Source organism: Moschus berezovskii, chromosome 12, assembly GCF_049115385.1.
Source record: "Moschus berezovskii isolate FMDL1 chromosome 12, NW_MosBer_1.0, whole genome shotgun sequence".
NCBI lineage: Eukaryota > Metazoa > Chordata > Mammalia > Artiodactyla > Moschidae > Moschus > Moschus berezovskii.
The window spans coordinates 80,313,298-80,339,196 of NC_142471.1; the positions used below are offsets into that span (position 1 = coordinate 80,313,298).

General features: G+C 36.0%; 1 protein-coding gene across 2 annotated transcripts in view; it reads right to left on the reverse strand.

The window, feature by feature from the left end:
- Window positions 1-1,424: 1,424 nt before the first annotated feature.
- The window catches only part of CCDC186 (coiled-coil domain containing 186), a 41,947-nt gene continuing 17,472 nt past the window's right edge, over window positions 1,425-25,899 (reverse strand). The window contains exons 4-16 of one of the 2 annotated variants that reach the window (XM_055424603.2): window positions 24,176-24,304; window positions 23,203-23,415; window positions 21,899-22,018; window positions 17,165-17,269; window positions 16,586-16,684; window positions 16,335-16,421; window positions 15,332-15,474; window positions 12,364-12,619; window positions 11,529-11,718; window positions 10,312-10,392; window positions 7,882-8,092; window positions 6,166-6,400; window positions 1,425-5,483 (exon numbers count right to left, since the gene is read on the reverse strand). In XM_055424603.2, coding sequence (XP_055280578.2) covers window positions 5,400-5,483; window positions 6,166-6,400; window positions 7,882-8,092; window positions 10,312-10,392; window positions 11,529-11,718; window positions 12,364-12,619; window positions 15,332-15,474; window positions 16,335-16,421; window positions 16,586-16,684; window positions 17,165-17,269; window positions 21,899-22,018; window positions 23,203-23,415; window positions 24,176-24,304 — 1,953 coding nt within the window. In that variant the 3' untranslated portion in view covers window positions 1,425-5,399. The remainder of the gene's footprint in view (window positions 5,484-6,165; window positions 6,401-7,881; window positions 8,093-10,311; window positions 10,393-11,528; window positions 11,719-12,363; window positions 12,620-15,331; window positions 15,475-16,334; window positions 16,422-16,585; window positions 16,685-17,164; window positions 17,270-21,898; window positions 22,019-23,202; window positions 23,416-24,175; window positions 24,305-25,899) is intronic. The other variant, XM_055424604.2, reaches the window with a different exon arrangement.

Here is a 25,899-nt window from a genome sequence, read left to right on the forward strand (position 1 = left end):
CAACCAGTCCATTCTAAAGGAGATCAGTCCTGGGTGTTCATTGGGAAGGATTGATGCTAAAGCTGAAACTCCAATACTTTGGCCACCTCATGCGACGAGTTGACTGACTGGAAAAGACTCTGATGCTGGGAAGGATTGGGGGTGGGAGGAGACGGGGACGACAGAGAATGAGATGGCTGGATGGCATCACCGGCTCTATGGACATGAGTTTGAGTGAACTCCAGCAGTTGGTGATGGACAGGGAGGCCTGGTGTGCTGTGATTCATGGGGTCGTGGAGAGTCGGACACGACTGAGTGACTGAACATGTAAGGATGCTGAAAACACATCTTGTCCTTGGGTGTTTAATTATTAAAAATAAAAACACAGTGAAATAAATGATATGGAAAGCCATTCCAGTAGTTTCCAAGTAAATGTACTAAAAGTTGACTATCACAACAGGTAACTCTTTGGCTGAAAATCCCTCAGAAATAGAATAGGACTTAAGTGGGTGCTTCTTTTAAAAAATTAGAATCAAGTCTCCTAAATGTAATTTAGGAATTAACAGTGCATCTCTGCAGGGGCAGGGACATCTAGTCTGGTCACACTGTTCTCAGCATTAGCCCTGGTCAGCCAGAGGCATCCTCCCAAGTTGCTGGTCCTCTTGAAGAAGTGTGCACTCATCCTACATTGATTGTAGCAGACTTTAGTAAGAAAAAGCAGGACTTCCCTGGTGGCACAGTGGATAAGGATTTGCCTGCTAGCACAGAGGACACAGGTTCCATCCCTGGTCCGGGAAGATTCCACAGGCTGAGAAGCAAGTAAGCCCGTGCACCAGAGCTACTGCAACTACTAGAGCCGGTGCTCTGCAGCGAGAGAAGCCCCCACAATGAGATGGCTGCTCACTGCAACTAGAAAATGCCCGCATGCAGCAACAAAGACCCAGTGCAGCCAAAATATAAAGTTTTTAAAAAGAAATCATTAAAAAAAAATAATAAAAGCAGGCTTGGATTTAAGTTCATCGGAATGGTCTTTCATAACTGCAGGTCACACTGACCAGATAAGAACCATAAGCTATTCTCTTCCAAAAACTCACTCTTCTTTTATATACTCCTTTCTCTTGCAAACAAATCTACAAGCCACTGAAAACAGATTACTAAGTAAGTCAACAAAGCTTCCTCAATCCTATTAATTGTACCTTTAAGGATCCTGATTTCAGGGGATTCGTTCCAATACTGAACTCTTTAAGGAATGTGGCATAATCTGTGTGTACCTCAACTGTTATGAGAAATGGAAAACAACACACTGCGATGTGAAACATCCATCATACAGGTTATCTGTATGAAGCTAATGCCATTTCAATATCTTCTTATTGAACCTATTAGATCTTTATTATTAAACCTAGATAATTTGGGCAAGTAAGTTCCATAGTTTTGTGGAAAATCTGAATTTATTACTGGCTTGTCAAGTTCAATGAGAAATTTTCATAGACAGCCTTTTACAACAAAAGGTCAGATTTTGCTATCAATAATTTAGACAAATATTTAAAATACAACGTAGCATTCAATTAGTTTACTATTGTTCACTGACTTGTAATTAGTAGAATAAAGACAAAAATGGAAAGCAAAAATTCTTATTAATCTGGTTTAAAAAAGAACATTCAAGCAATTCTAATCAGTCTTGTGAAGTCTGGAGAATCAGTCTGTTAGTAGTGGTATGTGTAAATAATCAAAGATGCCAGTAAAATACAACTCAGTAAACAGGCATTTCCTATTTAATAAGTACAATATATACATAAAATTCTCTTGAAAAGCTTCATTTTATACAGAAAGATATTTACAAAATGAACAGTGTAATCAAACTAAAGATTATCTGTACAATGCACACATATATATATATGAACTTTGGAAGATAAACAAGTTTCATCATAGTCAAAATGGACAGCCATATGCATTTTAAAAAAGAATTTCATTTCAGAAGAAAAATACATCTTTAATATACAATTATATTTATCATTTATTTTCCTGAAAAATTCTATTTGGATTCTCTTTTGATTATCTTCTCTTGTTCAGTCTTGAAAATTTTTCAGGTTTCTAGTGCCACCAACCGGTATTAAACATGAACAATCTTAGTGTCAAAAAAGAAATCTTTCGTTTTAAAAAGAAGGTTATTGGAAGACAGACCACTGAATCCAGCATTCATAAGGCAAATTAACCATATGGAATACCATGATTGATAAAAATAAAAATATTTTCATCAGGGTAACATATACAACATTTACAGTATTGATGGTTTCTAGTGCTTTTCTTCTTCTACTGGTAAATCCTCATCTGAAATTTTATGTAAAAATCTTTAGAAAATAATATACTGCAAAACAATTTAGAAACAAACATGACACCATGATTAGATTCATCTTTATGAGCATCAAGTGGACATTAATTATTTACTAAAATGGCAAAAATTAAGTGCCATTTCATGGTCTTTGGATTTTTTTCCCCCCTTCTTAAAACAATAATTAAACATCAAACTGTGAAAAAAGTTAGGAAATGTGCAGAACCACCACAAAAACAACCATCTGTGTACCTCAGCAAGGATTCATTTCCCAAAGCTTCATGCCAGAGTGAGACTTCTGGATCACCTACTTGCACAAGTGCATTAGCCTTCTACTGACAAGGGTTGGTTGTGGGCTGCAGAGACTCAGACTGCCTCCCAGCAGTTTTCACTGGACCATAAGCTCCATGCGGACCCGAACTGCCCTGTCTAGTCTGTCCACAGTATAATGTTGATACCTGTATGGTGCCTGACAATAAAGGGGTTTTCAATAAATGTGTTTATTATATGAATAAATAACATTTGTTGGTTAGCCTGACAAAATTTAAGATAAATTGCTTTAAACGGTTATGGATAGAAAGTTTAAAAAACAAACTAAAGTTTAAACTCATTCTACTGTTCAGATCCACCATTTTCAATCCTTAGAGCTTAACAGGCTAAAGTCTGAAGTGGTATGGGAAAAAGGCAGTCACAGTAACTATACACTTTAAAATTAAAACCTAGTAAAGTGCATATGTATACATACACACAAAAATAATTTCCTCCTCAAAGAAATCAAAATAGCGCTAACAAAAATAGCCTTTGATGTGTTTAATTAATAATAGACAAACCAAAATTTCTCCCAGAAGTTGTTTGTCATTTATCCACACCATTCTCCTTTTCTGGATACCCCATTCTTCTTTCCATATATTGCCCTCTAAATGCTTAATCAGGATCTGTGGGTCAGCCTAGAGAGAGATCTGATAAATGCACAGTGCTGTACACACTTTTGCTCAGTCATGATCTATATACAAAAGGATACACTAGAAACTAAAGAACAAAAGGAAAATAAAACATTTTCTTAAAATTTTCCACAGTTCCTTACATTTATGGGGGGAGTAATAATAAGACAATATATGGTTATAATTGCATTCTTCTAAAACTGTTTAACTATTAAATGTCTTTAAATGAATGCTGGCACAAATGTTAATATTGGAATGTTTCATTTTCATATGCAATATATGTATGCAAAAATGTGTGTATGTACATATATATTTAAAAAGTGTACAGACACAGAACACTGTAGATCTGACCACTATTTGGTCTCCATTAACATATTTTGTGTCTTGGAAGGAAAAAAACAAATACTGTAGTGTATGAATCTGTATCACATAAGAAGCTGTAAAAATTTAGTTACACTGACTAAATAGTCTTTGGGAGCATCAATACTATTATCAAAAACTAGGAAAATAAATCAGATATGATTGCACTTACCCTCATTTCTTTATTTTGATAAACTATTACTGGCAAAAAGATACTGTGGTAAGACTAAAACTTTTACAGCTATTTTAAATATAAAGTGTTTCTGAACTTATATTTCCATTTTGAAGTGAAAAGATTTTGTTTTTGGATGAAACCTATTAACTCAATATACAGAAAAAATAAGATGCTACAATGAATCAGCTAACCTTTAGTAAATGATCTTTTTACACAATGGTAAGTCTAGTGAAAAAAAAAAGTTAGAATACATTAACGGGACATTGCCATCAAAAGCCCAGCCCAACTGGTAAAGCCATACAATTCTTTAAAGGCTTTTAATCCATCATCTCAATGCTTACTTCTCTTGAGAGGAAAAGAAGGATGCAAAAATTCAAAACAAAAATGAAGCTTGTGCAACATCCGTGTATGTGTCAAGGTATCGTTACAGAAATGATCTGAATATAACAAAATGTAGAAAATCACAGTGAGAAACTACAAGAGACAAGAAAAAAATTCAGTGACAGAAATACTGATACTGTGACCAGCAACACTTGAGTGCATATCTTAAATATCGTAAAAATCCAACAGGATACATAAATTTGGCTCTAAAACTCCTTTGGTTACAAGGATGTAATTATTTTGTGTTTTAAATAAATATACCAAAACACAGCACATTTGGGGCCTGTAAGATCACACCACTATAACATATAATTAAACTAACAGTAAAGAATGGTGCACAGACAAAATGGTTAACAGTGCCCTATGCTGGATTCTCTTGGGAACTGGTTCTTCATGAGTATCTCATATTTATCTTTATACTTGATGTCAGTAAAACTAAAGTATTTCTGTTTCAAAGAATTCATTATTCATCTCTTGGTTCTAATGACTAATTCACTTCACATTGTAAAATACAACTGAAGTCCACAGGAATTTTCTAAATGAGCAAATTATTTCAAATCACAGTTTATATAACTAGAGATTTTAAAAAACTTAACAATTAACTCAATTTAAATCTGAAACAAATGTTCGTAGCACAAATAAGGAAATCTGACAGAAGCATACAATGCCTGATCACTGCTAGTTACCAACAGCTAGCTTTCCTATTACCTTCCATGAAGATCAAAGGATTTAAGAACTCACTGGTGTCCCTAACACACAAGCAAATGTTATACCAGAATGTCAAAACAAAAGCTTTTTTCATTTCTTTAGTTTTATTCATGTTGGAGAAATAGCATATTACTGAATGATTAACACCTGTCCTTTCATGCATAATTTTAGAAAGTGAAATCATTTTTGACATTATGTATTTTAAAGGGAAGAAATACGGAGAAGGGCTTTTCAAAAGCCCTTGTTGTAATGTTCAGCACTTCATATGACTATCAGCGAATTAAATTCAGTTGTTCAGATTCAATGACAGGCTGTCACTGTACAAGAACAAGTTTCATCAGAGATTACATTCTTACAGTATACACAGCAATGCATTTGTATTGTAAAAAGGGATTTTTTAATACAGATAAAGCAAAACAAACTTTACTGGCTGACACACAAAGCAGGGAGAAGTTTCCAACAGTACTGGGCAGTGGCACCTGCTCCTTGTGTGGCTTTTGTCTGTTTACTGAGGAAGAGCTTTGTGTTAGGTTTTCTTCGTCCTCTGTTCTAGTTCATGCTGGTGTTTAATAAGACGTTCTATTTCTGTTCCAAGTGTTTGCAGATTTTCCTTTAACAGTTGGAAAAAGAGGGAAAAGAAAACAGAACTCCTAAGTGTAGTAAGTAAAAAGATTCGATTTGAACTATTTTTCCCTAAATGTTCAACTAAAGAGTGAAAAACAGTCGTATCTGCCATGTGAGATAAACTTCGCACATACATGTCTTCAGTGTAGCAATCCTGTATACTTCAGAGTCATACTTAGTCTCTTTACTAAAGCTACAGCAAATTTTCATACATAAAAGTATTATCAGATTAAAAAAATTATTTTTTAAACCCATTACTAACCATTAAGGCCCAAACAGCACAAACAGAATAGCTGGGTCGGATAACAGCCGCGAAAAATAAAATGTAGCTGGAAAATACATTAGAAAATAAATACCTCAATCTTAATGCCTCAGTAATCAATTGTAACTATTGTAATATATGTCAAAGAATTTCCATTGCAAAGTAAACGACTCATCTTAGGGAGTCTATCCAATAGCTATACTTTTTTGTGTGTGTGTGCTATTTCTTTCTTTCCTTGCTAATTTTAAAAATTACATTTTTCAAAAAGAGAAAAACATAAAATTTCATCTATGGAAACAATGGCTACCCTTCATTACAGAAATAGTCCATCCATGTGTTAGACTGAATAAGAAGTACCATTTCTGCCATGTTTCTTGGTTGGTAAGTGAATGAGAAATACAAATACCTTCAAAGTAATATTTTTCAGCAATGTATCTTCCAAAACAGCCTGTAGTTTTCGGTTGATCTCCAAAGAGAGTTCCAATGTTAATCCAGTGTCGGCTGGATGGGATGTGTACAAAGATGCCATGATGCCACCCCGCCTACTTAAATGCACTTTGTTAAAATCAGATGCCTCTGAAGAAAGCGTGCCTGATTCTTCTCGTAAAATGTAACTCTGAATTATTCTGTAGAATAAAACACTATGACAATTATGTCCCTGCAGAATTTATAAACACTGCAATTTTCAAGAGTGAACTAATCATAAGTGTAAAGATGATGCATAAAATAATTACATATTAGGCTAACAACAGAACTATATTAGAACATAGGGGCTTCTCAGGTGGCGCAAGTGGTAAAGAACCAGCCTGCCAATGGGACATAAGACTCGGATTCAATCCCTGGGTTGGGAAGATCCTCTGGAGAAGAGCATGGCAACTCACTCCAGTATTCTTGCCTAGAGAATCTTATGGATAGAGGAGCCTGGCAGGCTACATACAGTCTGTAGGGTCGCAAAGAGTCGGACATGACTGAAGCAACTTAGCAAGTATTAGAAAATAAGGGAATTTTTCTTATTTAGATGGCTTCTCAAATGATCCCATTTTTATTAAAACATGGTATTTAGATTTAAGATATATAAACATCGCTCTATTTTTTTTTCTTACGTAAATCAAAATATGTGAACAATTTATTGTTCCAGTTTCAGTTAATATTTTCTATTTTCTTGTCACTAAACTTAAAACTTGTGTTGTCCTCTTTTTCTTTTAAAAGTCATGGGCAGGGACGTCCCTGGTGGTCCAGTGCCTAAGATTCAATGTTCCCAATGTAGGGGGCACATGTTCAATCCTTGGTAAGAGAACTAGATCCCACATGCTGCAACAGAGACCCAGCGCAGACAAACATAAATAAATAAAAATAAATGTGTGGGGAAAAAAAGAAGAATGGCTTTGGTAACTTTAAAAAAAATAAAAGTCATGGGCAAATTTTTCCCTAAATCTATAATACCTCACTGTCCTGCTCAACAGGAATGATAATCCACAGCCCCATTATCTCTTAGAACCACCATCTTGAAAATAAGAAGCTAAGCAGAGCACAATCTATTTTTAAGTTCAAAGTTATTCTAGTAAAAAAAAATCAACACCTACAGAACTCTATATTACCTTAAAGGAAAGACCTAAGCTTTCTTTCATTTCTGTATTCCCAAAACCTAGAACAAAAATAAGTGACCAATGAAAGATTGAGAACTATATGATCATAGTTTTAAAAATTTTTTTTGAAAGAAAGGCTCTTGATATAATTAATTTTGAACTCAGTAACTTTATCGTATGAATAATGAATGGTATTTTGAACACAGATTCCAGTATCATAATAATACACAATTTGGGACTTCCCTGGTGGTTCAGTGCTAAGAATCCGCCTGCCAATTGTAGAGGACCTGGGTTCAATCCCTGGTCTGGGAGGATTTCACGTGCCAAGGGGCAACTAAGCCTGTGCGCCCCAACTACTGAAGCCTGCGCACCCTAGAGCCTGTGGTCTGCAACAAGAGAAGCCTCTGCAATGAGGAGCCAAGGTACCACAAACAGAGCAGCCACGGCTCACAACAATTAGAGAAAGCTGGCACACAACAACGAAAACCCAGCACAGCCATAAACTAATAAACAAAAATGAAAAAAAAAATACATACTTGGTTTTTTTCCTAATTTCTTCCACCAGCTGTTTGATGTGATCCTCCATAAATTCTATCTTCTCATTTTTCCGGGCATGTGCCTTTTGCAGCCTTACTATCCTCTCAATCAGCATGGCCTTGTCTACTTCTGGGAAGTTATCTACAGCTACTGACGACCCAGTATTTTCTGGAGATCGATCTTCTGCACTGCTTCGAGCATTGAGGGACCCTTAAGACAAAAAAAAAAAAAAAATTAACTTATTGTACTTAGTCTGGAGTCAACTCTAATCTCAGGCATTATTTCTTCTACTATCATTTTCAAATATTCAATCTAACAGAGTTGGGCACAGAACTCAAGTCATATCTGACCACATCTGACCTGAGTTCTTGTTTTTGAATAGACTGATGATAGAAAAAAGGGTCTAGTATGTTTCTAAAAAACAGAAATAGGAAGTGGCAATAGAGAAATGAGAAACTCAAGACACCAAAATTAAACGGAGACACACAGAAAGAGAAAAAAGTCACAAGACAGAATATAACCAGTAGCTTAAGCTCTAGAGCTAGTCCGCCTAGTAGCTTTGTGACTTTGGACTCTGTATCACAGTCACATCATTTAAAACTGGGAACCATAATATGATCTGCCTCATTGGACTGCTATCCTCATTTAAATGAGTTAATATGTCCGAAGAGCTTAGAGCAGCATACGGTAAGCAATAAGTAAATGGCAGCTATTATTTTTTTACCAATATCCATTGAGAAGAATGTCTAATCTTTTTTAATCCTACAAAGACATATTTTTTTCTAATCCCATTTTGTAGATTTAAGCTAAGTAATATTATCTTATCCAAGGTTATACACTAGTAAATGGTAGAGCTGGGATCTAAATACCTATGTGTAATCTCAAACCCATGTTCTTTCTACTTTACAATTTTTCCACTATTGTAAGAGTTGATGATGTTTTTCCCCTACTGTGCAACTCCTGGGAGTGAAAATGTAGTGGCATGCAGCTTCTAGAGTCTGAGTTCTGTCACTGTGGATTTGGGGAAAGTCAGGACTGATTTCCTTTTAGACAGACTGGCTAGATCTCCTTGCAGTCCAAGGGACTCTCATGAGTCTTCTCCAACACCACCGTTCAAAAGTATCAATTCTTCGGCATTCAGCTTTCTTTACAGTCCAACTCTCACATCCATACATGACTACTGGAAAAACCACAGCTTTGACTAGACAGAGCTTTGTTGGCAAAGTAATGTCTCTGCTTTTTAATATGCTGTCTAAGCTGTTCATTAACTTTTCTTCCAAGGAGCAAATGTCTTTTAATTTCATGGCTGCAGTCAACCAGTCCATCCTAAAGGAAATCAGTCCTGAATATTCATTGGAAGGACTGATGCTGAAGCTGAAACTCCAATACTTTGGCCACCTGATGCAAAGAACTGACTCATTGGAAAAGACCCTGATGCTGGGAAAGATTGAAGGTGGCAGGAGAAGAGGACAACAGAGGATGAGATGGTTGGATGGCATCACCGACTCAGTGGACATGAGTTTGAGTAAACTGTGGGAGTTGGTGATGGACAGGGAGGCCTGGCGTGCTGCAGTCCATGGGGCTGCAAAGAGTTGGACACGACTGAGTGCTAAACTGAACTGATGGAACCACTCTGAATTTTAAGTTTCCCCATTTATAAAATGGGAATTACAACACTTACTTCACATGACTATTCTGTGAGTAGATGATACGTTTAAAGCATTTAGCATGGTTCCTGGCATTCCAAATATGATAAATATGCTGATATTTTGCTAATTATCATTTTCACAATGCTATCAATCAATTTTATAGACTATAAATTTTTGCTTTAAACTAGAGGCATATTTTGGGAAAAGAAATGGCAACCCACTCCAGTATTCTTGCCTCGAGAATTCCATAGACAGAGGAGCCTGGAGGGACTGCAGTCCATGGGGTCGCAAATAGAGTTGGACACAACTGAGCAACTCAACAACAAGAGGCATACATATTTTACCATGAAAAAGCAAAAAGACTCAGAAATACATACATATATATATATAATCTGAAATATAATGATGATCCCATCTCATTAGGTCTCAGGTGTTAAAAGCAATATAAAATTAAAAGAAAATGGAAGACATGCTATACCACATCTTTCTATAGAGGTGGATACAATCTGAACTGAAAAATGGAAGAAATTGTTACACAGAATGAAAAAGGAGGTAAGGAGAGAGATGGCATAGAACCCCACGACAAACTTAAAATCCTGTGTAATGATTAGAACTTAAATGTTTTAACTGGAAATATTTTTTACAATGTAATTGTATATAACCACTGCTTTTTATAATTCAAAATTATAGAAAAACATATCGATACCTTGTAAAACAAAAAATGCTATTTCTTTTTATAATCAATCACTGAAAAACAACTATAAAAGCATTAGTTTTTACCTGATGAACTAGAACGACTTCCCATGCTGCTGACTTCTTTATCACAGCTTCCATTCTCAACCTGATCTAACTTTCTTCGTGCTGCAGGAAAGGAAATGGATTACTTGTGACAACAATCATGACTGTCTGCCCCCACTATCTCTGATCTTAACTGCTAAAATCACTTAGGCCAAAATGGCACAAGCGACAAAAGAAATTTCTTGAACACATACTTTCAACAGGAGGTCTATAGGGTCATTCACATAAAATGACATCTAGAAACGCACAGGTCAAATGCAAAACACACGGAAATAACATGATGGTAACAACTGATATGACGTCAGTTAGGCACACGAGCCTGCCTTCCGGAGTCCTGGAAGAGTTACAAGAACTCCACCGTGCCAGAAGAGCCCCCAAACCTCCCTTTCACTACACCATGAAAACTAACTTCTGGCAAGTATCTGAATATATTTCTATTAAGTAAATGCTAAGTCTCTTTTACCATATTACTGTATGTCCCCCTATTCTAATACAAATAAGACAGTGGGGAGTAGTAGAGAACAGGATGTCAGACTCTCTTTCATCTGCATATCCAATTACATAGCAGACTCCAATAACTGTATAAATTTTTAAATGACAGAAATTTGAGTTCCAGTTCTAGCTGTCAGTCGCTGTGTTCTGGAAATTTATACTTTTCTGGATCTCAGTTTCCCCTAAATTAAGGGTTAGGATTCAACGATCTCTAAGTTAGAGGTCATCAAGGTAGGTGCAGGTACCCTAGATGTTGTACATAACAATTCATAGACAAGTGTACGCAGAAAATACTAGCACTCTACTTATATTTAATCTGATCTTCTTAAATTTATATTTTTCATGTTTTCCTAATGTGCATAAAATACAGTAATACATGTTTACACTTTACAAATTGGAGAACAAATACTTAAACGCTTTTCAATGCCAGTAACATGTGATTAACAAAGTCTAGACATTGCTGTCCCGGAAAGGCACTTTCCCCATTCTTATATTCTGTGATTCTGTGAATAAATATATTTTAGCATAGAACATGCTTTAAACTATTTATGAAACAACAAGGTCAGTCATTTGGTTTATGAACATTAAAAAGAACCTACAGCTCAACCCAATGTGGGAGAAACTAATGTAAAATATATTTTTTCTATAAATCCGTCAACAAAAAGAAACAAGAACATTTAAGATCTAAGTGCAGAAGAATTTTATACCTTGCTGAAGTTGTTTGGTAAGATCCTTGACACTAGAGGCATGTTTACGTCTTTGAGTCACTAATTCATCTTTTAATTCGTCAACTTGGGTACTCAATGCTTTAACTTCAGTTTGTCTACAAGTGAGTTCAGCTTGCAAAGCCTGGACTTCCTCTTTTCGCAGTTCTTCTTCTTTTAACAATCTATTTTCCTAAATATTAAAATAAGATAAAAATACCAATTTTTGATATGTTTTAATTATTGCTCAGAGTTTAAAACCTTAAAAATACAAGGTCTTTGGTAGTAAATTCTTCTATCATCACTCCTTACCAGGTTGTTTATTGTGTTCCTCAAATTTCTTAGGCAGTAAAGTGGGGTGGGGGAGAAGGGGAGGAGTGATATATTAACGCATCTGCCACCCCACACAAGCAAAGTAACATGTGATACAGGTCTCTGTAGTTTTGGATTAAAGTCTTAAATTATTTTTAGGAGTAACTTAAGACCCCCTCACAACTTGGAAATATTAAACCATTTTTAAGCTATAAAAATACAGAAATTTAAAATCCTATTAAGAAATACATGGTAATTCCAGTTAGGAATGACAAAAATCCTGGTTTTCTTACTTTCAAAAGTGAAATACTTCTTCATAACAATGTTAGGGAGAAATTTTATTAAAAAATACGTAAGTTGAAAGGAAAAACTGACATTTCTCATAGCATTTGAAATTATCAGAAAGTCTATGCTTGTCCCACCAAAAAGAGCTTAATCATCCACCATTAGGTTTACATCTTTAGGGAAACTTAATTTGTGCTTCTTGCTGTGTTGCCTTAAAAGTTAAATGTACACTAATACTTACCAAATTCACATTTGTCTGTTTCATGTGTTCACATTGGCTTTGTAACTGACTTTCACTACAGGAAAGTTTATCAAACTGTGACTGCAAAGAATTGGATTCAGATTGAAGCTGTGCATTCTTACTAGTGAGCTTCTCTGTAAACAGTAGTAGCTCAGATTCTCTTTTCCTACTGCCTTCGATGTCTTTTTGTAGGTCATTAATCAAAGAATTAAGACTTTCCACTTCTTCCTTCAAATTTTCAATTTCTTGTTTACCTCTAAAAAACAAAGTTTATATTTAAGAAAAAAAATTAACTATTAAAGGACATTAAGGGTTTGAGAATTTTCATTGACTGAAATGCTTTATAAAGGTACTTTTATTCATTTATCCAAATACTTATTTGGATCACTATGAAAGCCTAATATATGCTAGGAACTAAGAGCTCACTAAGAGCTATAAGCAAGACCGATCTAACTCCTGCTTTCAAAGAGCTTTTAATCAAGCACTGTGAAAAAACATTTTTGATGATGAAAGCAAAGAGTATAAGTGATTAAAATAATACTTAAAGGGTTAGCAAACTTTTCCTATAAAAGACCCAGAGAGTAAACAATATAGGTTTCTGGGGCACATGGCCTTTGTTGAAACTGTTTTAACTAAGCCACTGTAGTGTGAAAGCAGTCACACAATAGATAAAGGAATGAGAATGGCTGTGTACCCCAAAAAAAAAGTTTCTCTATGAAGAGAGGCAGTGAGCTGGAATTGCCTTGTGGGCCACAGAGTGCGAATTTCTGAGTAAGAGCAGAAGTGGAGTGAGGAGGAGAAGACAGCACATTCCAGGGAGAGGAAACAGTATATGCAAAGCTGGGAAGGGAATGAGAGAATGACGTCTTGTTGATACTAACAGACAGATATTCAATACTGATGAGGATAAAGACTGTACTATATCCTAGCATTTACACAGGGCTCCACACCTAGGAGACAACCAACTACTGCTGAAATACAGAATGAAAAAGGAGAACGCACAGAAGGAGAAGCAATGTTACTAATGATCATCCAAGCCATGTTAAGGCCTCTGAACTCACTAGGCAATCCTTGTGGCAATGGGAAATCACTGATAGGTCTGAGACTTCCTTTTTAAAAAAGATCATATTAACGACACTGTAGTAAACTGACTAAAACAGAAGCAAGTAAACAACAACAGCAACAACAGTTTAGAAGCCGAGGCAGGTTTCTAGATGAGAGCTGATAATGGCTTAGATGATGGTAGTAGCAATGGGGATGTAAAAAGTAAATGGACTTGAAAGATATTAATGAGTTATTATCAAAAATATTTTGTGACTGGTGACTTGTGAGGGAAAGGATAGAAGAGCCAAGGGTAACCCCCAGGTTTCTGGATTGGAAAATTGTTTGGATGTCACACTCATCACTCGTCTCAGCAACATCAGAGAAACGTATTTGCAGGCAAGACACACGAACCAGTTTTGGACATGTTAAAAAGTTTGAGGTGTCTTTGATACTTCCAGGTCTAGAGCTCAGCAAAAAGGGTTAAAGATAATAACTTGAAGGTTCTGCAACACATTACAGGAAGAGTTAGGATCACCTAGGGGTATAATAAAATAAGAATAAAAGACAGCTTTATGACACAAAGAGAGGGCTGCCAAGGAGACAAAAAAGACTGGCCAGAAAGTTGGGGAGGAACCAGGAGAGCACAGTGAAATTCACTTGACTTCAGCCAAAGGAGTGCAGCACGTCAAGAAAGGTAAGGGCCTTAGTGTGTCCATACTGAAAACTCAAGCATGGCTTAATCTGGGAAGTATCTAGTATATTTCAGGATGTATTAACAGTTTGTAATGGTAAGTTGGGGAAGCTTGAATAAAATGGAGAGAAACAGAAGAGCAAAGGATGCAAAGAAATGGAGGAGGGCTACAGATGATTCTATAAAGACGTGGCTGTGAAGAAAAGGAGAAGGGCGATCATAGGATTTTTGAAGTTTCTAAGACGTAGTAACATTTAAATGTAGACAGAAGAAAAGAGGAAGACAGTGAAAAGAGGGAGGCAAGAGATAAAGGAAAAAGAAGGACTAATCAAGGAAGACCCTGAGAAGGCAGAAGAGCATGGGATCCACAGTGGAAGTAGACACCACAATTTGATTCAGAAATAGAACATTTCTTGCACAAAAACAGAAGGAAAAGAAAAATGACTGCAGTTGCAGGCAAGTTCATAGGACTGACAGCAAGAGGTTGAAAGAACTCTCACCTGACAGCTCCCTTTTTTTCTGCCAAGAGTAAAGAGCGAGGAGAGAGAGATTACTGTGAAAGCAGTATGGTTTGGAACAGACGCTAGGAAGATGGGGGAGAAGATTCTAAGGACATATGGTAGGAATGGGGGTGCAGTAGTAGTCCCAGTTGAGGTTGCTAACCATGAATTTATAGCAGCATCAATCTGGATGATGGTGACGATCTCCTCAGCAACACTCAGCAGCCTGGGTGTTGGTAGGGTATAAAAAAGAAGATATTTGGATCCAGTCTGAATCCAGGATTTTGTCAGGTAAAGTCCTAAGTAGAACTCAGCTAACTGGTGTTATAAGAAGCCAAGGAATAATGTTACCTCCTGATTGCAAGCTACATACATGGCAAAGATATAGACAGAGACACAAATCTACCTTTTAGAAGAAACACTACTGTGTATAAGTAACAGAATTTGAAAGCTAAGGAATGGATAAAAAAAAAACCCACAATCCATTCTGTCTTATAAATAATTACTGCCAATGTTTACATAAGAATATAAACTTTGATTTTTAGAAGTTGTGTTGGGAACCTCGAAAATAACCCAAAATAGTTCAAATGAAGATAAGAATTAAAAAATTTTTTTTGCCTAGTAAAATATAAGATTATTCTTATTTAATGCAATGACTGCATTTAAAAACAGCAACTTAGATAGAATCAAAAAGCCTGTTGATTAGCACAAACAGAAGTTGCTCATTTTATACCTCTGATGCTGCTCTTGTATCTGATCTGCAATTTTCACTTTGTCCAACAAATTCTGAATTTCAGCTTTTTGGCGATTAATAATCTCTTTATATTTTGATAATTCATCTTCTGTCCTCAATCGTTCATCTTCTAGACATTTTACCTATCAAATAATCATAAGCAAGTTAAACTACAAAATGATATTTTCTTGTTCCTTATTAGCTATTCAGATAGTGGTTATATTTTAATAATCTAAGCGGACTGTGAAGCAGTACTGATTAACATGAAGAAAATACAGCAAGAAGTTAATGCTCCTGTGTTTCAGTCTCAGATTTCTCATGATTTAGTCATGGCAGTTTCAGCACGCCACTTCATTTTTGCTGCAGCTCCATTTTCTCATCTGAAGAGGATATACCTTCCCTACCTACTTCAAAGTACTGGCATAAAGAAAAAATAGAAGGGTACATGAAAGACACTATAAAAATTAAGTAATCATAAATTCAAGATGGTTACCCAAAAGCTTATTTCTAAGTAAATGAAAGATACACAATGATAACATATTTGACACTTATATTAAAAGGGATACTATTCTTGTAAGGACCATAAACACTGGAAAAGATTAAGGAGACTGTTAAAAATTAAACCTGTATACAAGACTATTAAATATATTCAAGAGAAATGTACAGTCTTTCTATTATTTTCTGACACAGTTCTAAAGCCCATGTATCTTCCCAATTAATTTGCTAGTAAGATTGCCTTTAGATCAGAGGTCCAAGGATAAGTTACAGATAGAGCAAATAAACTGTGAAACAAGAATGTTTGGCAAACAATTTAAAGGGATTGAAATAGAAGACATTTTTATTTCTCTAAGAGTCAATTTTGCTGCTAGGGAATTGACATGCTACTTTTTGATTTTAGATTATTTCTATATAAATATCCTTTCCCCGATATTTAAAAATCAGAATGAGTACTAAATTAAAGCTGTTTACCTGTCCTCTAGAGCATGACTCAAGACTGAATTACCTTTGTTCTCAGTGTCCTCAGCTCATCCATGCCCTCCTTAAATGTCCTCTTCAGATCTTCTAGTTCCTTTATTTTGGCATGATGCATCTTTTTAAAAGTTCAAAAGAAACCACAAATCATTATATGCTAAGCCAGATCTAACATTTATTGCCTGCTCCTTCTAAAAGACCTTAAAAGTAGATGGCAATAAGCACTTGTTTCTCTCCTTCAATATTACACCATCTAAGGTATATAAATACAGAGCTACTCACTTCTAGCTGGTCAGATTTTTCTTGCATTTGTTTTTCAAGTTCTCCTTTTGTGACTCTAAGCTTGGCATCAAGCTCATTTGATTTAATTTCTTCTGACTCCTAAGGGAAAAGAAACGACAAAAGTATGGCAAGTTTTACAGTTTTATGCTTTGAAATGTGAAGACGGCTTTTGCAATTAAGTTTACTAATCATAAAATACATAGCTTATGCATCTAAAATTGATGTCTGCATTAAAAATTTTAAATATATCAATTTTACACCAACAGAAGAGCGTATTTAATATGCATACTACACAGAGTGGGCTTTTTTTTTTCCTGAGTTATACATTTCCTTGTACTCATCTTTCTTCTAAAGTTTTATAGTGTCTTTATTTGTTCAAAAACTTTTCTAATTAGATTCATATTTAAGCTGCAAGTATTTTAACATAAGAAATAGTCTGCATTTAATTTAGCTGCCCTAGAAAATGTACTCCATACTTCAAATACTACAGATACAAAAATTTATGAAACAAGAGTATTAATATTTGCTAAAACTTGTTATAACTTGTTATAAATAAATCTATTCAAAACTTTAGCATACCTGATATGTTTTTATCATATCTTGACAATTTTTCCTAATCTGATCTGCTTCTTCCTTTGCTTGAGTTAATTTTGTTGTTGTTTCTTTGAGTTTATCTTTGGTTTCCTGCATTGACAAAAAGACAGTGTGAGATGATAGAAAATATATATTTTCCTGACAGAGCTCCTGGAACCCCTCATAGCCTGGGCCTGAGCCCGGCATCTGAAGGGGCAGGTTGGGGAGGTTTTGTGGGACTGACACTCTCTCTGGATGGACAGGGTCAAAGTGAGTTCAACCATAGGCCACTCAGCTGGTGTCACACACAACTGCTTGTTGTGGGGAAAAGCCTCCACACACTGGTAACCAAACAAGCCAGCAGTGAAGTGTTTTGTGTAAAAGTAAAGGGGACACACAAGAAGAAACCCACAGGAGGGGAGAACTGGATTTTTCCCTATGCTGGAGGAAAACTGTTCTGTTTTTTTTAATTTTACTGCCAGCAAGGCTGGCACAGTAACGTCACGAATGGTGAGAACAATGACCACAGAGTAGCGAAGGTTCTTGTCTCAGCACTGCCACTGGAGTCAGAAACTATTTCAGGAATAACACTTTGTGCTTCTGACAAAAAACTAATGTGGCCTGCACAGTTGATTGATCAAGTCATTAAATAAAGTTAAATTTGATAGTTTTCAGCAAATCACTAGAAGTTAATAACCTGAAAAGAAAAAAATGCAAAATGTTTAAGCAGTTCTTTGTAGACCCACATAAAAGACGACTTTGTTTTATGGCCAAGGTATCTATTTAGAACTTTTTTTTTTTTTAACAGATTCATGCTGCAGTTTGGTTTCTCTTCCTAACCACTCTATTAAAATAGCCATTCTGATGGTTTGCATGGATGACTTTCTCATCAGATCCAACTGCTTTTTCTAATTTCTTATTCCCAACTTGTTCTGATCACTCCTAACTCTTTCAATAGCCTTCCTCTGTCTATAAGGCAGTATATTTCTCTTTTTTTCCCCACTTCTTGCCTTCTGTGTCTTCTTAAACTCACTAGTCTTCCTGTGTTGATTGTCCAAGTACAGCCCTACCCTTCAGCTTCAACATTCTCCACCAGAGTACCCGTACAGGGCCATAATTTGGGCTACCACGTGGATTTCAAATGAAAATTTAGGTATCATCTTCTCCTAGTAGGCTCCCTTTAGAAAGGGATAGAAGCTGCTATTCTTCCTTCCCACAGATAGAATCCAGGAAACCCCAACACTGTAACAAATGGTACTTTTTACTGCAGCTTATTACATGCTTTCCTACTGAGAAGACAGCTTCTGGGTAACACCTAGCTCAGTATTCACATATGAACTGTTCATGTAATAAACGCTGAATTAATGAAGGAATACCTAACATGAACCTTCTGTTCTAGTCAGGCTGGTTTTCCCAAACACCAAATCTCTCTTTTCTCCTTATCTTGTTGTTCCTCCACTTGGAATATCTTTCCCTTCAATTCTTGATATAAATTCCATTTATACTTCAGATACCACTTCTTATATGTCACTTTGTTTTTTTGATAAATTTACTACACAATTAAGTGTCTAGTTACATACTTTCAGTTGAAGGTCTTTTAATAATAATTTGGCTTATATTAAAACAATGACTTTTAAAATATAAACATTTGAAGGCTTTTTCAAATATTGTTTTTTAAAATATGAGAATATTAGCTCAATAAGAGGAGGGAGAGATAAAGGAACTTTATCTGTATGCCCCCCCTTCTATATCATCAACAACTAAAACAGAGCTTGACACATAGAGGCACTCACTCCATTCATTCAGAACACAGCAGCTGAGACATTCCAATATGTCAAATACAATTTTAAACGGTTTGTAGCCCTGTGTGAATCCTAAGGATTCTTGCTCCTACTCCCTCTGGCAGTTCTTCCACTGCCCATATATCAACAGTTTCCTAACACTCATTTGCTGAACAGCAATTAGCTCAGAAACCCATTGTCAACACAGACACCCAAGACGGACAGGTCATGGTGGTGAGTCCTGACAAAACGTGGTCCACGGGAGAAGGGAATGGCAAACCACTTCAGTATCCTTGCTTTGAGAACCCCATGAACAGTATGAAAACGCAAAAAGATACGACACTGAAAGATGAACTCTCCAGGTCAGTAGGTGCCCAATATGTTACTGGAGATCAGTGGAGCAATAACTCCAGAAAGAATGAAGAGATGGAGACAAAGTAAAAACACCACCCAGTTATGGATATGACTGGTGATAGAAGTAAAGTCTGAGGCTACAAAAAGCAATATTGCATAGGAACCTGGAATGTTAGGTCCATGACTCAAGGCAAATTGGAAGTGGTCAAACAAGAGATGGCAAGAATGAACATCAACATTTTAGGAATCAGAGATCTAAAATGGACTGAAATGGGTAAATTTAACTCAGATGACCATTGCACTTATGACTGTGGGCAAGAATCCCTTAGAAGAAATGGAGTAGCCCTCATAGTCAACAAGATAGTCCGAAATGCAGTTCAGTTCAGTTACTCAGTCGTGACCGACTGTTTGCAACCCCATGAATCACAGTACGCCAGGCCTCCCTGTCCATCACCAACTCCCGGAGTTCACTTAAACTTGGATGCAATCTCAAAAACGACAGAATGATTTGTTTCCAAAGCAAAAACCATTCAATATCACAGTAATCCAAGTCTATGCCCTAACCAGTAATGCTGAAGAAGCTGAAGTTGAACGGTTCTATGAAAACCTACAAGATCTTCTAGAACCAACAACCAAAAAAGATGTCCTTTTCATAATAGGGGACTGGAAAGCAAAAGTAGGAAGTCAAGAAACAACGGGAGTAACAGGCAAATTTGGCCTTGGAGGATAGCATGAAGCAGGGCAAAGGCTAATAAGAGTTTTGCCAAGAGAACGCACTGGTCATAACAAACACCCTCTGCAATAACACAAGAGAAGACTCTACACACAGACATCACAGACGGTCAACACTGAAAACAGACTGATTATATTCTTTGTAGCCAAAGACGGAGAAGCTCTATAAAAAAGATCTTCATGACCCAGACAACCATGATGGTGTGATCACTTGCCTAGAGCCAAACATCCTGGAGTGTGAAGTCAAGTGAGCCTTAGGATACATCACTATGAACGAAGCTAATGGAGGTGATGGGATACCAGTTGAGCTATTTCGAATCCTAAAAAATGATGCTATGAAAGTGCTGCACTCAATATGCCAGCAAATTTGGAAAACTCAGCAGTGGCCACAGGACTGGAAAAGGTCAGTCTTCATTTCAATCCCGAAGAAAGGAAATGCCAAAGAATGCTCAAACTACCACACAACTGCACTCATCTCACAGGCTAGTAAAGTCATGCTCAAAATTCTCCAAGCCAGGCTTTAGCAACAGTGAACCATGAACTTCCAGATGTTCAACAGGTTTTAGAAAAGGCAGAGGAACCAGAGATCAAATTGCCAACATCCGCTGGATCATGGAAAAACCAAGAGAGTTCCAGAAAAACATCTATTTCTGCTTCATTGACTATGCCAAAGCCTTTGACTGTGTGGATCACAATAAACTGTGGAAAACTCTGAAAGAGATGGGAATACCAGACCACCTGACCTGCCTCTTGAGAAACCTGTATGCAGGTCAGGAAGCAACAGTTAGAACTGGTCATGGAACAACAGACTGGTTCCAAATAGGGAAAGGAGTACGTCAAGGCTGTATATTGTCACCCTGTTTATTTAACTTATATGCAGAGTACATCATGAGAAATGCTGGTCTGGATGAAGCACAAGCTGGAATCAAGACTGCTGGGAGAAACATCAATAACCTCAGATATGCACATGACACCACCCTTATGGCAAAAAGTAAACAGGAACTAAAGAGCCTCTTGATGAAAGTGAAAGAGGAGAATGGAAAAGTTGGTCTGAAGCTCAACATTCAGAAAACTAAGATTATGGCATCCGGTCCCATCACTTCATGGCAAATAGATGGGGAAACAGTGGAAACAGTGAGAGACTTTTTTTTTTGGGCTCCAAAATCACTGCAGATGGTGACTGCAGCCATGAAATTAAAAGGTGTTTACTCCTTGGAAGGAAAGTCATGACCAACCTAGACAGCATATTAAAAAGCAGAGCCATTATTTTGCCAACAAACGTCTGTCTAGTCAAGGCTATGGTTTTCCAGTAGTCATATATGGATGCGAGTGTTGGACTATAAAGCAAGTTGAGCGCCAAAGAATTGACGCTTTTGAACTGTGGTGTTGGAAATGACTCTTGAGAGGAGTCCCTTGGACTGCAAGGAGATCCAACCAGTCCATCCTAAAGGAGATCAGTCTTTGGTTTTCATTGGAAGAACTGATGCTGAAGCTGAAAACTCCAATACTTTGTCCACCTGATGTGAAGACCTGACTCATTTGAAAAGACCCTGATGCTGGGAAAGATCGAGGGCAGGAGGAGAAGGGGATGACAGAGGATGAGATGGCTGGATGGCATCACCAACTCAATGGACATGAGTTTAGGTAGGCTCCGGTAGTTGGTGATGGACAGGGAGGACTGGTGTGTTGTGGTTCATGGAGTCGCAAAGAGTCGGATACGACTGGGCGACTGAACTGAACTGAATCACCAAATATATTGGCTCAAGCTATCCTACAGGAGTCACTAAAATAAGCTTTACGTCTGATTAACAACTGTTACTATATTTGTTCTTAAAACTGATTCTAATAGTTTCCATTGTGTTACAGTACTTACCTTATGTGAATCCATTTCTGCTTTTAATTTGTTTTGTGCCCATTTTACTTTAATGATGTGAGAGTTGATATCTTCCTTTAATTTGTCTATTTCTCTGATGAGTCTAGTAACTTCACCTTCCTAAAATAATATCACTGGGTCATATTTTTCATTTAAACAACCAACAATCATTTGTGTGTCTTTCATATATCAAGATAATCAACGCAATCCAGGGGCTAGCACTTTAGGGCTTACAAGCGATAAAACTGATGTAAAGATTAAATCACAACAGGAAAGTAAAATCCTAAAACCAATGAACAGATATAAGATGATTAACACTTATACTTTAACCAACTATTATGTTTTGTGAGTATAAGCATACCTCTGGTGCTTCCCAAAAGGCTGACATAAGGTGAAATATAAATTAAATTGGTTTTGCCATAATTCCTGAGAATAATGATAACATTTCTGAACTAAAACTTAGTAAAAATAACACTGATTATCAAGAAATGATAACCTGCTGGACACAAAACTATGCCATGAAGCTGTTAGTTAAAAGCAAGGGCTCTGAATAGCTCAGTAATTAAATCTCTTTAAACAGCATCTAAAAACATGTTTTTCTGCAAGAAAAATATAAATCCTATTCTATAAGTGTTACATTAAAATTCTGATCAAATTATACTTCTAGCTCAAAAACTAGGCTTCCCTGGTAGCTCAGCTGTTAAAGAGTTCTGCCTGCAATGCAGGAGACCCCAGTTCAATTCCTGAGTTGGGAAGATCCCCTGGAGAAGGGACAGGCTATCGACTCCAGTAGTCTTGGGCTTCCTTGGTGGCTCAGTTGGCAAAGAATCCGCCTGCAATGAGGGAGACCTGGGTTCGATCCCTGGTTTGGGAAGATCCCCTGGAGAAGGGAACAGCTACCTACTGCAGTATTCTGGCCTAGAGAATTCCATGGACTGTATAGTCCATGGGGTCGCAAAGAGTTGGACATGACTGAGTGACTTTCACTTTCATGTGTATCTTTTACAAAAGTAAAATCTTCCTTTGAAGCACGAAGTCATTTCTACAACATGCAGATTGTAAAAGAAAGTTTTAAAAAAGATCTAATAAACAACATGTGTCAATTTCTCATATTTTTACAGGAAAAACGTTTTGCAGCTAGCTAACAAGATATTGGAATTATTAAAGCATTCACATTCTTTGAAGGTAAACTAACAAAAACAGCTTTAACAGTGGTTGAACCATGTTAATTTATGATTACTTGATTAAATAAGGAAAAACAAAGAGAATAAGCTTCAGGTAAGGTACAATATCAAAAGTGTTACCTTTGTTTCATACAGCTGGTGTAATCGTCCTTTCTCCTGAGAAAGTTGCTTAATTTTGTTAGTGTTTTTCTCACATTCTTTATTTGCATCTCTAAGTTTTTTTTCAAGTATCTCTTTTTCCTTTCGAAGGTCTAAAGATTCCTTCTCACCTCTTACATACTTCATTACCATTGCTTCTTTTTCCTGGCGTGCCTCTTCACATTTCTTGTTGGCCTTTGAAAAAAGTATCTAGTGTTAGTAAAACCTGCTTTTTAAAGTAAACTAAAATAATAATATTTTCCTATAATATCATCAATTTATTTTTTGATTTTTGCACATTTTGGGGACCTGTGTCATGAAATCACAAAAAATAAATGATACAATGAACAAATTAATATCACTAACATTTGCTTTGCTTCCCTTTCCTATTTCTTTTCCTTTAGCTAATACAGATGCTATATTCTGTTTATGCCTTCAGATCACTTTCCCACTCTTTCCTAGTCTGCCCTGTGCTCTGGGAAAATGACCATCAGAGACCATATTAACAAGTTTCCTTGTCCTCATACAAAGAAAAGGTTTGGAAGAAGACATGTTTTACTGTTTGAATTGTTATTGTGTACAATTTATTATCATTCTGTTTTTATTTTAAAATATGATCCTATCAGTTATTTTAATGAACCTATGTTTGGGTTCACTGAAGCTACCAACTTCTTAATGTCTTATCCTCTATATTTTTCTTTAATTAGTATAAAAGGTTTGAGAACTGATAGTATAAGTGTTAAGCGTGTAACATTCCTAGTGCTCAGGATCAGCATATTGTAAAGAATCACAGAAGTAAGAATTGAAGTTTTTTGTAGTTAACATACATTTATGTAATGTTTTAGCACTTTTAAAATCCTATTCCTAATACACACTAATGTCTAAAATTATCTAACAGGGTTAAATAAACAAAAAATCAACATGAAGTTAATAATAATGATGATTTCAAAAATACCTGTTCCATCCGATGGGCCATCTCTTTGTGTAATTGCTGAATTGCATTTTTGGCTGCAATATCTTGAGCTAATACTTTATCTTTGGAAGCCTGAACTTCTTTATTAAGTTCCTCTATTCTTGTTTCTAACTGTAAAGAAAATTATTTCCAGATTATTTTTATAGCTATAACAAACAGACCACTAACATTTCAAATAAATATAAATTGTATATATATGAGCATAAAGAATTAAAGAATATACTTCAGCCATAGATATAAAAAGTAAACATTAATGATGTTCCAATATATCATTAGAATTAAGTCAGTATAAATCTGAAGCAGACTCTGAGAAGAAAGATGGTAAGCTCTAGAGTAATTATCAATGAAATAACTCAAAAAATAGTTAAAATATCATAAAAAAATTTAAATGTTACATATTTACTTAATGCAATATAAAGCAGTAAGTGAGGAATAGGGAAACAAAATAGGAACATACCAGAAAAGACATAAAGAAACTATAGACATAAAATACTCAAAAATGGTAGACATAAATCTATAAACCTAACCCATAACCCTAATTTTAAATACTGTAAAAGCTACAACTTGATGGAAATCTTGAAATAATTACACTAAGAAGCTAGATATTACATGAGTTCACTTATAGGAAGGAAAAGGAAACATATATGATTCCATTTATATGAAATATACAGAACTGGCAAATATAGAGAGAGACAGAAAGTAGATTAGTTGTCCCCTAGGGCTGAGGAGAGACAGCTGACAGGGGCTGGAGGGAAATGAATGGTGACTACTAAAGGGCCTGTAGCTTTTTCATGTGATAAAACTTTCTAAAATTGTGACAAAATGTACAACTAAAACCCACCAAACTGTATACTAAAATGAGTGAATTATGTGGTATGTGAATTATGTATCGATGAAACTGCTATAAAAAACACTACGTTAGCGTACATATAGTACACATGTACTAATTTTCCTTATGACAACACTGTCCAACAGCAATACAAGCCCAATTTTTTAGTAGCTACATTTTAAAAAGTAAAAAGAAACAGGTGAAATAAGTGTTTTATTAAACCCAACGTATATAGAATATCATTTCAACATGTAGTCAACATTAAAAAACTGAGCCATTTTATCCCTTTTTTTACTGTCTTTGAAGTGCATATTTCACACTTACATCACCTCTTAATTTGGACTAGCCACCTTTTACATGCCCAATATCACAATGGCTAGTGGCAGTCATATTAAGTGGTACAGATTCAAAGATAAAATTAGGAAAGAAAACTCTGCTATACTGGCTAGCAAAAGAGAGGTGAATCAAAGTTTCTCCTTTAAAAAGGCACAACCACTAACCAGTTCAAGAAAAGAACTGCTCTGGTTAGCCTCCATCTATTTAGTCTGAAATTTCTGGTCATCAGCAGTGATCTGTCTACCAAAATTCATATTTAGCCCCACACTTTAAAATTAAGGCGCCCTCACTTTAGAATCCTAAGTTTGGTCTACATGTGGTAGACGACACACACACACAAATCAGGATTAGACTTTCCTGATTAAGTATAATTTCATTAAGTATAACAAAGTAAGTGAAACTTCGTTTTTCATTATAGTATTACCAGCTGTTTACTTTTATTTTCATTATACAGCTTTCTGTATCTTTATACATCTTTCTGTGAAAGATGAGGCAAAAAGACTTTTAAGGCTACCATGTTTCTAACCTTTTCCATGGAAGA